The sequence below is a fragment of the Coturnix japonica genome, chromosome 1, assembly GCF_054131305.1.
Source record: "Coturnix japonica strain WE chromosome 1, WE-NBRP24, whole genome shotgun sequence".
In the NCBI taxonomy this organism is placed as follows: Eukaryota; Metazoa; Chordata; class Aves; order Galliformes; family Phasianidae; genus Coturnix; species Coturnix japonica.
The window spans coordinates 143,728,248-143,743,611 of NC_140663.1; the positions used below are offsets into that span (position 1 = coordinate 143,728,248).

The window sequence follows — 15,364 nt, forward strand, 5'->3', positions numbered from 1 at the left end:
GTACACCGTCATATGCAGGTCAAAGCCCATTAGGCAAATGGGATCTTCAGCATTAGGCAACCAGTATCAATGCCTATCTTTTGCTAGTCATGTTAACACAAGTCAAAAATCTCTACAGGCAGGATATCTGATTTTTTATTATTATTATTTATTTATTTATTTACTGTCATTTTGGGGAACATTAAATCCACTGCTGCTACTGTGTATTCTACAGTGCTGCTTATTTACTGTATTGTTTCCTTCCTTCTTTGTAAATATTCCAATTAGTGATTCCTAAGGCTGTAGGATGTGTCTCATCAACCAGTGAAAGTAGGATAATCTCTCTTCTGTGAGCAGCTACACAGTAAGGGCTTGCTAATTCTGGCTCTGACTGCTGTAGTCACATCTACAATGTGTCAGCCATGATGACATTTTAATTCGGAAAGCAACATATGTTTCCTTCTCATTTATTGCAATCACTTTCAAAGTACTTATAATGAAAACATTAAAATGGTGCAATGATTCAAAATGTATTTAGTTTAGCGTTTGTATAGATACTAGCTGTTCTTTGATAGTGTAAGATAGTATGCCTAGAAAGTAGTTTCACTATACAAAATGAGAAAGTGCCAGAATTCCAAAGTCTTGCATGTTAATGATGTAGCTATACTCACTAGAGGGTTTGTGCTAATATAATAGACATATTTTGTGTGTAAACAGTTCTGTACAGCAACACAGAAAAAATAAATAAATCTAAGACTGCTCAAAAAGATCTTACTTAGCATATACATTAAATAGAAATAATCATGATGGATCTCTTTAAAAATTTAATGATTTGCATTCTGTGAAAGTTGCAGCTATGACTATTGAAAATGGAGACTGTGAACTGGTAGGCACGTATTTTGAACCTTTCCAATATTTCTCACTACACCAGATACAAGTGGTTAATTTGGAGAAGGTTAAAAAGCCAGATAGATAAAACTTAATAGTCAAGCCTAGTATCACCTAGTATCTGGTTTTGGTAATGGTATTTCTGTAGTTAGTGTAAAAATAACAGATTCTCTAGAAAAGGATTATCCAGGTAGATCTTACAGTGAATGAGCCTCTTACAAGAGTGTTTCTGAAAACACTAAATGTAAAAATGGTTGGAGTGTGGTTGAGTAGATAACGGTGTAATCTACAACTTTGTATGATTTATTTAGTGGATCACTTTCACTGAGTAGGAAAAAAAAGTGTTCACAATACTCTTTTCCAATGAGGACATAATCTGTGATATGCTCCTTCAGTCAGGGAACATACAAGTTTTATTTTAGTTCTAATTTGGAAGGAACTGTCTGGAAACATAAAAAAGAAAATCATGATGGATTTTCTTTAAAACCTATCATCTTATATGATTCATTTACATCCTATTCCTGCAACCGTTTCCTTTGTAGAATGTGAACAAGAAGCAGGAACAACATTTTCTAAGTAAGGGTTTTCTGCACTGAATTTTTATTTATTACTTTCCTAATCTTTTCCCTTACATTCGAGAAAGCGAAGTAATAATTATTTGGCTTGGGGATCTGGCACTGTCCATTTGTTTCTAATATAAAGGATTTGGAATAAGTTCCAAGATTTTCCAACTTACACTTTCACAAATCCTTGTCTGTTTATTAAAAGAAACAGCATGGCAAAGTGGCTCTTTAAATATCTGTGAATCCAGCAAATTTCAGGTAGCTTAAATAGATAGTGTGTAATTACACAATTTATGTGGACTGTTACAGTTGTATTGTTTCTTGGAACCCTTAATACATAATTCCATGGCCAAGTTTCAGATCTGAATTTGAGTACACTGATTTTCTTCCTTCTAGCAATAATTCAGAAAAGGTTAAAGAAGGAAAAGAAGGCAAAGAGGAAATTGCAGGAAGCACTTGAGTTTGAGACTAAACGACGGGAGCAAGCAGAACAGACACTGAAACAAGCAGCTTCAACAGATAGTCTCAGGGTCCTAAATGGTAAGAAGCCAGCTTTTGCTTCTGTGTCATTAATTTTCAATTTAAGTGTCTAAAGAACCTTGTTAGTATGAAATCTATAACATGGTGGGAGAGGGAAAAAAGGAAAATCTCTCTTCTTTCCTTTGTTCAAGGGATGCCTCTCTCTTTTTTGCTTTGTTACTTTATATAGCATGTGCAAATAAATTCACTCGAAATAATGCCCCAACTAGGCCTATTTTATATTATTAGCTTGAGAAGTCGTTGTTCTTTTTTTTTTCTCCTTCTTTTTCTTCCTAACTTTATGCTTGAAAAATCTATTGCTCATTAATCTCCCTAGTCTAACAAAAAATTGTTCTGGCCTCTAGTCATTGTTCAACATTAAAAAAAACTGACAAAGGTTGATTGTATTGTAATTCAGCTTTAGAGTAACAGGTTGTAAAAAGGGCTATAAGAATCAAATGAAATATGTGTCAGTCTTACCTTTCTATGCTTCTAGACTCTCTGACCCCAGAGATAGAAGCTGACCGCAGTGGGGGCAGAACAGATGCTGAAAGGACAATACAAGGTAAGAATTTGCAAAAGGCTATAAATCTAGATCTTGCTATATGAGTTTTTCCTCAGCTTTAGAATGCTATTCAAGCATGTAGCCTACCATCTGGGCCACATCAAAACAAGTTCAAACAAGGTCAAGTTCATCTTGCTTTATAGGAGAGAATATATTCAGTGGCGATAGATTTTCTTTAAATTAATAGGTCATTTCTGTTTATCTTCTGCAATTAAAGAAGAATAATTAATTTGAAGCAATAAAGGCTTTAATCTCAGGCATGCAAAATGCAGTTTTTGTGAATATATAACATTTAGGATAACTTTTTTTTAAAGGCTGATTTAAAACAATTTGAGCCTTTCAACTATACAAATGGGTAACATTCAAGGCAAGATGAGAATTTCATAGCTAATATTCAGTGGCAGTTCCTGAAAGGTGTGTTTCAATAAGCTACTGTGAGCATTAATGATGAATAAACTGTTTATTCACTTCCTGGATTTTTCATTTACCACATCCCATTATTTACAGTTTAATAAAACAAATCTGCTGAGTAAATTTGTACATGAAATACTAAAGAGAGCCTTATTACTTCCCCTGTGAATCTGAATGTATATATATTGCAAGCACCACGATATTAGTAAGGAACAAATTTTTAAGATAGCATTTGTGTTATAATGTCCTCTCTAGTCAACAATCTAATTCTACCTACATGAATACTAAACAGCAGAAACAGCATTTGTTTTCAAGTGTAAATGAACGTGCTTTTTTACAAAGGCGGCAAGCCTAAAATGGTTAGCACCAGTAATCACACTCAATTGCCTTTACTTTGCATTTTGAAGTCAATCATCTTAACAGTATCATTTGACATAATCTGTGTGTTATTTAATCACTTTTACTGACTTCTAAAGAATTGTTACTAGTGTGCCACAAGGAGGCCATAACAACAAAATAAGATGTCAACAGTCTTTAAAGGTATTGAGCATATACAAAAAATCTGTGGGACAAACAAAAACATTTAGATTTAAATTGTGTGTTCTGTCTACAAAGCTAATAGCTCAGAAGTTGAAATATGTCAGTTTGAATGTTGCCTGGGAAGTAGGTAGATGTGACATTATTGTTACAGAATCCTGCTTCTCCTTTGACTGAATGTATGCCTAACTAAAAACACCATTTGATACATCCTTCTAATGAGAATACAACCAACATGCTCATTTGCTACAAAACATACATTTTGTTATTTTGTTTGGTGCACAGACAAGCTTTTCTTTGCAGATATTTCTTTGGAGAAAATACATCTGAGGTAACTGAGTTCCTTGCAAACACTAATTTATTTATCTTCAGACTATTCCTGCAAGGAAGCAGAGTTTGAAGTATTCCCATTGAAACTTGGGAATCAGAGGAAGACTGAGGTGACAAATTGTTTTATGTGTTCACTGTGTTCAAATCCTGTTCCTATTGAATTCAGTTTCCTTTATGAGCTGAGATATTCAGAAGATGAGAACACATAATTACAGAGTATTTTGGATGTGGGTATTCTAAAGGATTTATCCCAGACTACAAAGGAAGAGCATTTCTGTGTTTTAACCAAGCTATTCTCCTGTTATGCTCATTTTGTACGTGTACATTTACAAAACAAGTGAAACCAAGGTCTTAGAGACAACATTCTCAATAATGATGACTTATTCTTGACTCATCTGTCCAAGATTGTATGAGGAAAATAAATAATAAACCCCACAAAATAGTACTGATGGCTGTTTAGTTAAAGACTGAACCGTGATGATCATGGTATTGGATCATACTTACTGCAAAGGCAGCCTTAGTTCTGACATTTCCTGTCTTTGCTTTCCAGTTTTAATGTACAATTTAAATATTTTTTTGTGGTGTTTTTTTGTTTTGTTTTGTTTTTTTAAATGTATTTTTTTATTTTTTTCGATGTATTTTTCAATATATTCAGTTTAATCATCATATCAGATTTTGGAAAATCTAGGTCTATCATTGGGATGTAGATTTACAACACAGTATGTAATTGAAGGAGTTTGTTGTCTTTGTGGATCAATTTTTTGTGGAGTGACAGTTTCAGAAATAGTTATTAACAGAAGAGTAATGGTGAGTGTCAGGACTCTTTGTATTCAGTTCCACTACAAGAAGGAGAATTCCCTTTCCCTTTTCTCTGTGTTCCCATTAGCATGTATCCCTGTTAGTCCTGTATCTCCATGTCCCAGTTCCTCCTTGTTTCTTTCTCCTCATTCTAATTTCAGCTTTTGTTAGTGGCTGTTCTCACTGTCCTGTCTCAACACTTCTTCTCCCCCCTCCACTAATTTTCCATTACCGATGAACGCATTCTTCCACCATTCTCTTCTGAACTAAGTTTCACGCCACCCTAATTATTTCTTCTATTGCAAAATCTTTCTCCCTTATGTGACCCTTTTTGTTGCCTTCCTCCTTTGTCCAGTGGTTTTTAGAGTCTGCACTCCACTAACATTCCCTGTTAACAGCCTTTCCTGTTTGGTAAAAAGTCTTTCAGTATTTATTCTCTGTTTCTCATGCCTTCCCATCAGGCTCACATTCCTAACTCCTCTGTAGACATTCTGTTTCCTCTTCCAAATCTTCCTTAGTATCAGCAAGAGAATAATTGAGAGAAAAGGAAAGACAGTTTCTATGTTGCTACTTGCACAAATGAGGATAGACAGTTTCAGTGAAGGAACTTCATTCAGTACCAGGATAGAGCATGCTCACTACAAATGGACTCTTTGGAGAATTTGGTTGCAAAATTGTACAAAATCTTTCCTCCGGTGGGTGATTTTTTTTAACTCTCACAGAGATAACCAAGAACATGTCCTTCTATTTTTTGAAATTTTCAGTTATTTCTTTACATTTTATCTAATAAAGATATTTACTTCTGTATGCAAAAGAAGGATTATTCCATAGAATACACAGTATATTCTCTAATAAAGAATATAATATTTAATTCATGCTTTCAGGTTCTGGAAAAATATGCTCACTAGGGAAGTATTTATATGCCTTTCTTGCTCCACTAAAATGCCTGTGTTTATATCTTCCTGTATCAAAGCATATATGGGGTAATAACAGTTTTATGCATAATCATGATACATTTTTTTCAACTTACTGTATTAAGCATGCTTTGCAGTTCTTTAACTGAACAAGCAAATATAGCAGCAGCGTTCTGTGGGGATGTAAAATAATTGAAATATCAAGTATAATTTCAGCATTTGAGAAAGTATAAGGCAAAGAGAATAGAATTTTAAAATAAAGATTTTATCTACTCTTTATTATAAATAAAAAGATTCTTGCTGATTTAGATCTATATTTAATGTAAGTATTGTAATGGTCACTTTTGTTTGCAAGGGATAGGACTAATTTAAGTGTAAAAGGTAATTACATTTATCAGTAAATGGGGTATGTTCTATTTTTCATCCTGTATCACCTTCCAATGTGTTCAAATTCACTTTTAGTTCATATAGAGACTTGTAAAAAGAGAATGATATTCAGAAAAAGGAGTTTGTGTCTGTAGAAAGAAGCAATAACAGATATTATATTTTTTCTAGGTTTTACTTTGTTTTGTTTTGATTTGATTTTTTTGTTTTGTTTTGTTTTGTTTTTTTAATATCGGATAGCCAACATCTTACTGAACTATCCATAAAATACTGAGGAGTAATCATAATAAATAACTCAAATGTAAGTCCAAATGTACATAGATATTTTTAACAGATGCAGATACTAAGTTATTGGGAACTGGTTTAGACACTAGGTTTAAATGTTTTCTTTCTTGCTTTTGTTTAAATTTATAATAAAGCAGATTGTCCTCTTCTCCATACATATTGTAGGTTCACTAGATGCCTATGCCTAGCTCCCAATCCGGTTTCCCAAGATCCCCTCATCCCACACAAAAAGGTACCAGACAAAGATAATGTTTACTTTTATGTACTGTTTTGTTACCAGACCTCTTACTAAGCACTTAGAACAATGACATTTACTGCTGTTCTTACTTTCTTTTTTTTTCCCACTTTCCTTTTTTTCCCCACTGATTCTTTTCTTCCCCATCTGCTTAACTGTCCTGTATTTTTTGCCAACATTATTTTTTTTCTTTTCTTGTATAAATTCCACATTCATTTTTCCATGTCCTAGTGATTTCCCTCCCAAATACTACACATTTGTAGTCTTTATTCTATTTAATCACAGCTCTCTTTATGTATTGTCTAAACTCATCTAAAAAAGTTCTGCTTTACACTGTCTTCTCCACTGACCATTTCTTTAGTGTGGTGTCTCTTTCACGTTTTCCTTTTCCCAAATTCTTCCATTTTAGTGCTTTCTTCCCAAAACTGTTCTGATAATAGCAGGAAGATTAACCAGATTCTCTGTCTCCGCTGTCTTGCATATCTTCATTTATTTCCTATTTTCTATGGAGTGCTTCATCCAATAGATTTTCTGCTTTCTTTTTCAAATTCTGCATACTCTTATTCCAGCTTTTCTAAAGCCAGATCCCTCATTCTCTACTAACAACCTCTTCTTACTCTGCTCAGTTCCCATAAGAATTCCCATTGTTGTTTCTTGATTGTTTGTTTGTTTGTTTTTCCCAAATATCTCAGGAGATCCTTTCCTTTTTTGCATATTCTCTGAATTTCTCCTGTCTATTCCAGTATTTCAGTTTTTCCCTTTCTATGAACTCTCCTCTAGCCCTTGTTCCCTTTGTCCATCAGTCAAATTTTATGTGTGAAGTCCTTATTCTCTGCAGATATACTTTCTCTTTGTAGCAGATTATCAGCCTTTCTTTTTACTCTCTTCATCCCACAGCAAAATTAGCTTTTACTAAGTCCTTTCACATATTGTTTTTTTCCCAGTTCTACACCTCTTCTGTAGGGTGATATTAAGAATACAGTGAAGTATAATTTTAAGTGGCTTCAGACTATTTGTTCCTTATGTGAAAAAGCCATTCAGTTGCCATGCACAGGAAAGTTTCCAGGACCATCTGTTCTTCTCCATTCACAGACTTTCTCAAACTTTTTATCTCATCAGCAAACAAACAGAGGTACTTGCTCCCTCCTAGAAAGGACAGGTCAGGAAATGGAAATGTTTAGGAGATCCTGTAACACAGAAAGAGAGCTATTGCAACTCAACATACTGACTGCAAAGTCCTCTATTGAAATTACTTTTAAGATCAGTGAAGGCTACAAATGAAGAAAAAGAAATTATGATTTAATTTTGCATATGCCAGGGACATAAAGGGTCCATTTTGCTGCCTAAGTAATAGGAAAATGCTGCCCTGCAGCTGCCCTAGATGTTAATAACAATTGCTTAGAAACGGCTTCAGTCATTTGTCTGAAAACCTAACCTGAATTGTTTTCTGCATTGGTTTGAGACTTGTTTAATCTATTTTTCAACAAGCAAAATCAGTGTAATAATCACAGCAAATTATAGTCTTTGATGCTTTCTTGCTACGTTTGTGTTTGAAAGATAGCTATCTGAAGGACTACCACATTGAAAAGGAACTTTCAGTCATTCCATGAGCCTTGTGTACACAGTTCTATTTCTGATGTAAAAATCTTGACAAAAGCGTGTCTAAATATGTGATTATATTTCTTATAAGATCAGAAACTTTTATTGGAAAAGGCCATTATCAAGACTGTAAAGTCAAGCATTCCAAAATTAGGAAGTGGTAGAATTAAGGTTGTCTTCCGCACCTTTGTTCTGTCATCTTTGTATACGCATTGTGATATAATCTTTAATTATGTGATTAGATACTGTATTTTGCACAGTACTTCATTCAGTGCAGGGGACAAGGATGGAGTTGAATAAGTGGATATCTATCCAATATTTTCTTTATCTCTAGTACTCAGTGTGTTCTCATGCTTTAAATAATTATTTATATACAATATTTTTCTCACTAGACATCATGCTTTACAGAAGAGGTATGAAAGATTATCTCAATTTCTTTAATATATTAAATCTTAATTTTAAAATTTCCTAACAGTTGAATGATTTGCTTTACCTTTGAATAATGTCCCATTAGTATAGGTGATCATTTCTTAGGGTTTACTTCTTCACAGGTAAACTAGAGAGTCAAAAGTTTCATTGTGAAATGATATCTGATGGATATAGTAGGACTTGAATCTTTAGTTTCTCAGCGATAAAGCAAACAAAGTGACCAGTAAGCTGTAATACGTGATTATGAGCAGTCCACACTGCTCTAAGGAATGACCATTTTGACATGAGGGTTTTACAGGCATTCTTCGAGATAAATGAAGATAGCTTTGGATTGCATTTCATCTTTTCTTTCGTTTTTCTTGCAACATATAGTTCTTTTAACAGTGTCTCCATCAAGCTTTTTTTTTTCTTCTCATTTGTTCCGCAGCCTCTGCCCTGCCTTTGAATCAGTCCTAATATCCTTGTCCAGATTTCTATTTATATCCAGTCATAATTCCAACTTCCTATCTTAAATTCTTGTACCTAGTACTCTTCTTAAGCAATATCCAGACATCTCCAGATATCTGTCTTTATGCTGCATATACACTTATCAAGATTTCTCCCTCAGAGAGACTTCTCCTCAGATAACTGAAGATGATTTTGTTGCACTGTGTTCTGTGACATGTCTTTCTATCTGTTTTCAACCACTGGTCCTGTTCTTGTCTAGTTAATCCAAATCATATGGTCCTCTAGCTTCGGTCTCAGCTACTGTCAGCCAACCATTTCTTATTACTAGCTCCCTTTCACAGTGTTTTCCAGTGCCTGATTTCTGTCAGTTTGTCCAACCAGTCTCAGTCTCCAGTTCTGTTTTCTCTCTTTATTTACAAGTCCACCTGCACTGGGCTTGTTGTTCTAATTTTTCTAGATCTTCAACTTCATGAGTTTGTTTTTAGACTTAAAGAAGATTAATACTGTTTACAAATTACAGACGGGTATCATATTCTGGTGCAAGACTACTTTCAAATTAGCTAATAATTTAAAAAATATTTTTCAGTATTGTCATCTCTTTCTTTTCTTGGGAGATCAGTTCTCTCTGCAGCAATTTAAGTAAAATGTCTTTTCTTTAGTCTTTTTTTTTTCATTTATTTTGCTCATGATATTGACTATGATGGCCAACATAAGTCCATTCCTGTTTAGCCATCATCCTCTGTGTGTAAACCAACAATCATATGTTCTCTGCAGTTTTAATGAATCAATCCCAAGAAAAGAAATGTACGTGATGTAAAAATGTAAATAGCTCTATTTATCTATATATCTGTCTATCTATCTATAAACTTGTACATTTTGCATTTTGGTTTAATTGACATTTATTCATGAGTTATTCTGTTTTTAATGCCACCTAGTAAGTTCTGTGGATGTGTTTTTACTCATTTATTATTGCATGGGACTTCTAGCAAAAAGTTGCTTGCATCTATTAGAGAGCCAGGATTCTCAAATGGATTTTTCAGGTTGTTCTCAGAATGGAAGTACATTTTACTTTCCCAAGTGATTCCTACTTCTCTGCTGACCCAATTCAACATCGCTTCAGCTTCCCTCATATTATTATCTTTCCATTTTCTTTCTCCCTCTCAACCAAATACAGTTACCTACCCCCCATCCCAGATATTACTTGTGAATATGTCAAATCTTTCTTACTACTCCACTTTGACTGGTATGACAACATATGTGTATGAACTTGAGGTATGTGTCTGCTGGTTCACCAGGTGGCTGACTAGGAGATACATGCGTTCTGAGGGATCAGTGACAAGCTAGATATGCATTTTCTGCTGGACATCTTGTTGTTGCCTCTTGGCAGCTGAGCAAATCAAACAGTACATGATGCTTCTCAGCTGCTGATGGGCCAAACAAATGGTTTTTCAAGTTGCAAGAGACCCACAGCCCACCTGTTGTGAAGGCCGGCTATAAAGGTTGAACATTTCAGCAGGGAAAAGTAGTCAGGAGCTGGAAACAAAGCTGTCAGAAATCTGGAAGGCAAAGAGATTTTTTTTTTTTTTCCTAGATATATTGAATAACTGCCCAAGGAAACATCTGCTACTCAGTTATACCATTTATGGAAACAAACAACTGACTATTCTAGATCCAGAGAAACATAAAAAAGTTCAATAACACAGCAGTGACAAAGAGTGGACTTTATTTTTTTAAAAAGAACTTTTCTGTAAAAGTCATTCTTGGTCTTCAGGCCACTGAGGCTGTTATTTCATTAGGCCACTTTTTTAAAATGTACCTAATTTCCATTTCTTCAACTAATGAAAACTCAGAGAAAAGGTTGTTTCTCAGCCTAGAATTAAACAGCAAGAAGGTTTGTCTACATATATGAAACAGCACCATTGCACAAGAGTGTATCAGCAATCTGACAGAGAGATGGGTTTTTTTTGTTTGTTTGTTTTTGTTTTTTAAGTCAGGTTTCTTCCTTCAGTTTTCTATTCTTAATATTCCTTCCTTCAGTAAGACAACCACTTTCAGTATCTCTATAGCTTTGGTTGTGACTGCAGTTTTAGAGCACTTCTAGGTAAGAGTAGTGAGCAGAGCTATCAAAGAAGTGTGAAAAAGACAACATAATGGAGCAAAACTGTCACAGTGACCCACTAGGAAGTGATGTCTGCTGTCTTTTTATTGATCTTTCTCTGCATGCCAGAATTTGTCAAACAAATTGATGTACTGGTTAAAATGTATGCATGTGCAGTATTCCATTTTAGAAGCTGAAAGATAGAATGCTTTCTGCACTGCTCTGCACTTTTGTCTTATGCTCTCAAAAATATATTTTCCAGTCTAGTGGGATGGGTCTGTTAGAATTTTACTGAATATCCCTCAAGGACATTTAATGGAGCCACTTTACTAAATCTATTGCATTAGCCCACCCTATTCTATTTTATTTTTGCTCAGTCTTCCTAAAATATTTGTTTGTTAAACACTGTTCCTGTACGCAGTCATGCACAATTATAATGCTTCATTTTACATCTGATTAGTGCCATGAACTTTAGCAGCATTTTGACTGCAGAGTGTAGCTCCTTGTATTAACGTCAGGGTCATGCACTTATTATTCATCTGTACAGTGCTATGCACTTCAATGAAATTATATACATAATAATAAATAACAACATTAATCTGTGTGCGCCACCTTGAATTTCATTACTTTTGCAGAATGAATATCTGTGCAAATAACTGCTTTATTTTTTATACATTTCAGAAAGTGCTGGGCTCTCTCCCTGCACTCAATATATTTCATTTTATTTTCCCAGAGAAAAATAAACTTTGCTAGCTTTAGCAGCTTAATGTCTTAAAGACATCCTTTCCTGATTTATTTTTTTTTTAATTTGTCAAACAATGTTCCATACAGTTAAGATTTTAAACACAGATTGTATGTTAGACATTTACAACATCTTTAGCTGCTTGTTTCTCTTTTATAGTTTACATCTGAATACTCAATGAGGAAGTATTCAATAAAGATTTATTTTGCTTCATATTTCCGTGACCATGAATAAATACTGAAATGATTTTACAATGCATGGAAACCAAACAGTAGTAACTATATTCTCTATCCCTCTGTTTAGGAGTTCAGTGCTTTGGCAGGTTTTCAGCTGAAGCTAATCAATTAAAGACAACATTGATTAACTTAAACAGAAGGTGGTATTGATTGCAGGCAGTAACCCAGAAATAGACAACTGTTTCATAGTGTTCATAGGTCATTGTTAGCTACACCTTTAAACTTTAAGCTACATAATAATGTTATTTATTGCCAAAAAGGCAAAGAAAGTGCATAGAGTTAATAAAAAGTTACATACATGTTGCAAAACATTCTTGTAGAGCCCCCTCCTTTAGCACACAAACTTTTTCACACTTTCTTTGAAACTGCTCTTTTGCAATTTACATCTCATTTTATAGATGTGTATGTACAAAGGTGCCAGAAATCAAATAAATATGTTCATGGCTTTTCTACTGAGATAAATGATTAATCAATCAGAGGCTTTCTTCCATCGTGGTACTTTAGTGCACTTTTTAAACAGCTATGTGTAATATTAATGACTAAGCAAGAACAGAGTGAAGCTAGAAAGTTCAGAACAATAAGGATATTAAGTAAAATACAGTGACCAGAAAGACTATAAGATTGTAGAACTGACTTGTTTTATTTTCACTGATTTCTTACTCCCTTCCTGCTCCAATTTCATGATATTTAAAGGTAAGATAAGATGATGAGTGCTTACCTAACAGGTTTCTGATGTTATCCCAGTTGTCTTGCTGCCTATGAATGTTGGGCACCGCAAGCTGCCATCCTAATTAAGTTCCCTTCATCTTCACCTTCAGAAATTAACAGTAACCCAAGCAGGCTAGTAAAATATACATTTCTAACATAGTCGTTTCAGCTGAAATCACATTTTTCCCTTCTTAAGAAAGAACTAAAATGCATTTTTTAAACTAACATGAAAAACTAATATAGAAAATTCAACATAATTTCAGTGAAATAGTGTTGCTGTAGACTGTTGTGAAACAAATGAGAACAAAGTGCATTTCTAGTTTATTTACAATTGAATTTAAACCCATCTATTTTAGAGCTAGATTTGCTGTGAGTAAACTTTGTTGTCAGTGTTTGCCTCTGCACAGTGTAGAGGGCTGACCCCTTTTTCCCTTTTTCCCTCTTTACCTTTTTCTTTTCTTTTTTTTTTTTTATTTCTTTTTTTCTTCCCTGAGCCATGTTTACTACTTCTTAGACCAGTGCAGGAAAGTGGCATTATGTCAGCTGTAATGTATGTCATAGAGATTGTTTCTTGGCATTTGGTTTTTAAACTGCCATGGAGATCAAAAAAATTGCCTCTTGTTTGTCTATCATTCGCTTATAAAAGAACTTCTCCTGTCAAAAGTAGCAGCTCATTCTTTTATGAATTCATTAAGACCAACAGACTTCAACAGACCTCAACAGACCTCAAAACTTCTAGGTTTAAGATTTTTCTAATAGTCGTTCTTTCCTTGTTGTGACTTTTTATGCGAAGCAAAAATGAGATGACTCTGATGTCAAAATAACAGCAATAATGTTCAGTTCCACTAAAAGGAATGTGCTTTAGAAAGCTACTAGTATGAAAACATCTTAAGACACATTAGAAGAAATCTTTAGACGAGGAGATCCAATTCTCCTTCCTGATAGGTACTGCAGCTTTGGTAGGTAAAAAGAAACATCAAATCCAGATTAGGTTTCAGATTTTGAATTTAAACTACATGAGATTTAAAACAACTATCCTGTTCAGTGTCCCTGTTCACTGTTAAACTTCACCTGTACTGAAAGAGGATGACAAATTTTTAGCAACGCATGTGGTAGAAGGCTTTTAATGTACCAAGGAAAGTCATCATCAATTTTCCACTTCATTCTTGCTTGGCTGAAACTCTGGAAAGAGATAGTCAGAAGATAAGATACCCTTATCTTAATATTAAATCCTAGGCAGTTTAAAAAATGATGAATCATTCAGATGACTAATGCCATTTGAGATTCCTCAGGGCATCTGAGACATCCACACAGGGTTAATCAGACCTATTAAAGATCCAAGACTTCCTGGAGCAGGAGCCAGAATATACACAGAATTCTCAGGTCATACCAGATGTTCAATCCTGAGCTTTTGGTTTGTTTAGAAAACCTCTAAACATATTATATTCATAACTTTGGTGATATCCAATGCAATTTGTTTACTCCTCATATGTTATTATTGAAATGATATTTATTATTGTGCTATTTTCAAAAGGACTCTTCTTCCAACAATTTTACTGGAAATATATGAACATTCATGGTGTACTTTGTGCCTCCGGTGGCGCAGTGGTTAAGGACGCCACTTTGCAACACTGGAGGCCCAGGTTTGAATCCCCCCTGTGGCACAAGTGGTAGAAGTGCCACTCTGCTACACAGGAGGCTCGAATCCCGGGGGTTGGACTCGATGATCTCTAAGGTCCCTTCCAACCCGCACAAGACTGTGATATGTCTTTTTATCTGTTGACTAGTTTGTACAAGGGCTGCTCCAAAAGTAATGCTTCCTATTTTATTAAGTTGATTCACAATGTCAGGGGCAGATGTTGGTTGTGTGGCAAATAGAGATAGAACCTTCCCAACAATATTCCATTAAATTTTGTTGCCATGCAACAGATGGCAGCAAAGGGGCAGTCTGACAGAATGGTGTCCAACATTGAAGTGCTTATGAAGTTAAGGGGTGTCACAGAATTCCTCCATGTGGAAAAAATTGCACTCATTGGCATTCATCGACACTTTCTGAATGTTGATGTAGGCCAAACAGTGGATGTGAGCACAGTGAGGCAGTGGGTGGTGCATTTCAGTAGTAGAAAAAGTGATGTGAAAGACAAGCCACATTAAAGACATCCGTACACAGCTGTCGCACCATGAAATAAAATGCATCTTGATCAGCTCATCAGCACAAATCAGCAGATTACCAGCAGAGAACTGTATTTGGAGCTAAATATTGGCTTCAATTTGTTGGAAATTATGGTGGCCACATTGGAATATCACAAAGTTTATTTCAGGTGAGTCCCACAAATGCTTACACATGAAAAGAATGAAGACCGTATGCAAATCTGTAAGGACCTTCTGAACCAACACAACGCTGAAGGGGACAATTTGCTGGATCACATCATTACCAGAGATGTTGTGTCACCACTATGAGTCATAGTCAAAATGGCAGTTTATCAAGTGGCAACATGTGAATTCCCCATGGAAGAAAACATTCAAGAATCAACCATCAACAGGTTAAGTGATGTGCATGGTCTTTTGGAATATGATAGAGGTGGCCCTTCTGGATTTCCAGGGACTTACACAATGGTAAGTTGACTTACCATCAACTCTGACTGATGCATCACTATGTTGACTGAGCTAAAGGCTCAGACTTCCTATGTCATGCCA

General features: G+C 34.9%; 1 protein-coding gene across 9 annotated transcripts in view; it reads left to right on the forward strand.

Moving 5' to 3' along the window:
* The window catches only part of DACH1 (dachshund family transcription factor 1), a 351,662-nt gene that overhangs the window by 312,162 nt on the left and 24,136 nt on the right, over positions 1-15,364 (forward strand). For 5 of the 9 annotated variants that reach the window (XM_015851656.3, XM_015851657.3, XM_015851659.3 and 2 more), the window contains 2 exons: positions 1,827-1,970; positions 2,446-2,514. In XM_015851656.3, coding sequence (XP_015707142.1) covers positions 1,827-1,970; positions 2,446-2,514 — 213 coding nt within the window. Of the gene's footprint in view, positions 1-1,826; positions 1,971-2,445; positions 2,515-6,338; positions 6,406-15,364 lie in introns of all 9 variants that reach the window. The other 4 variants (XM_015851658.3, XM_085553891.1, XM_085553916.1 and 1 more) reach the window with 1 other exon arrangement.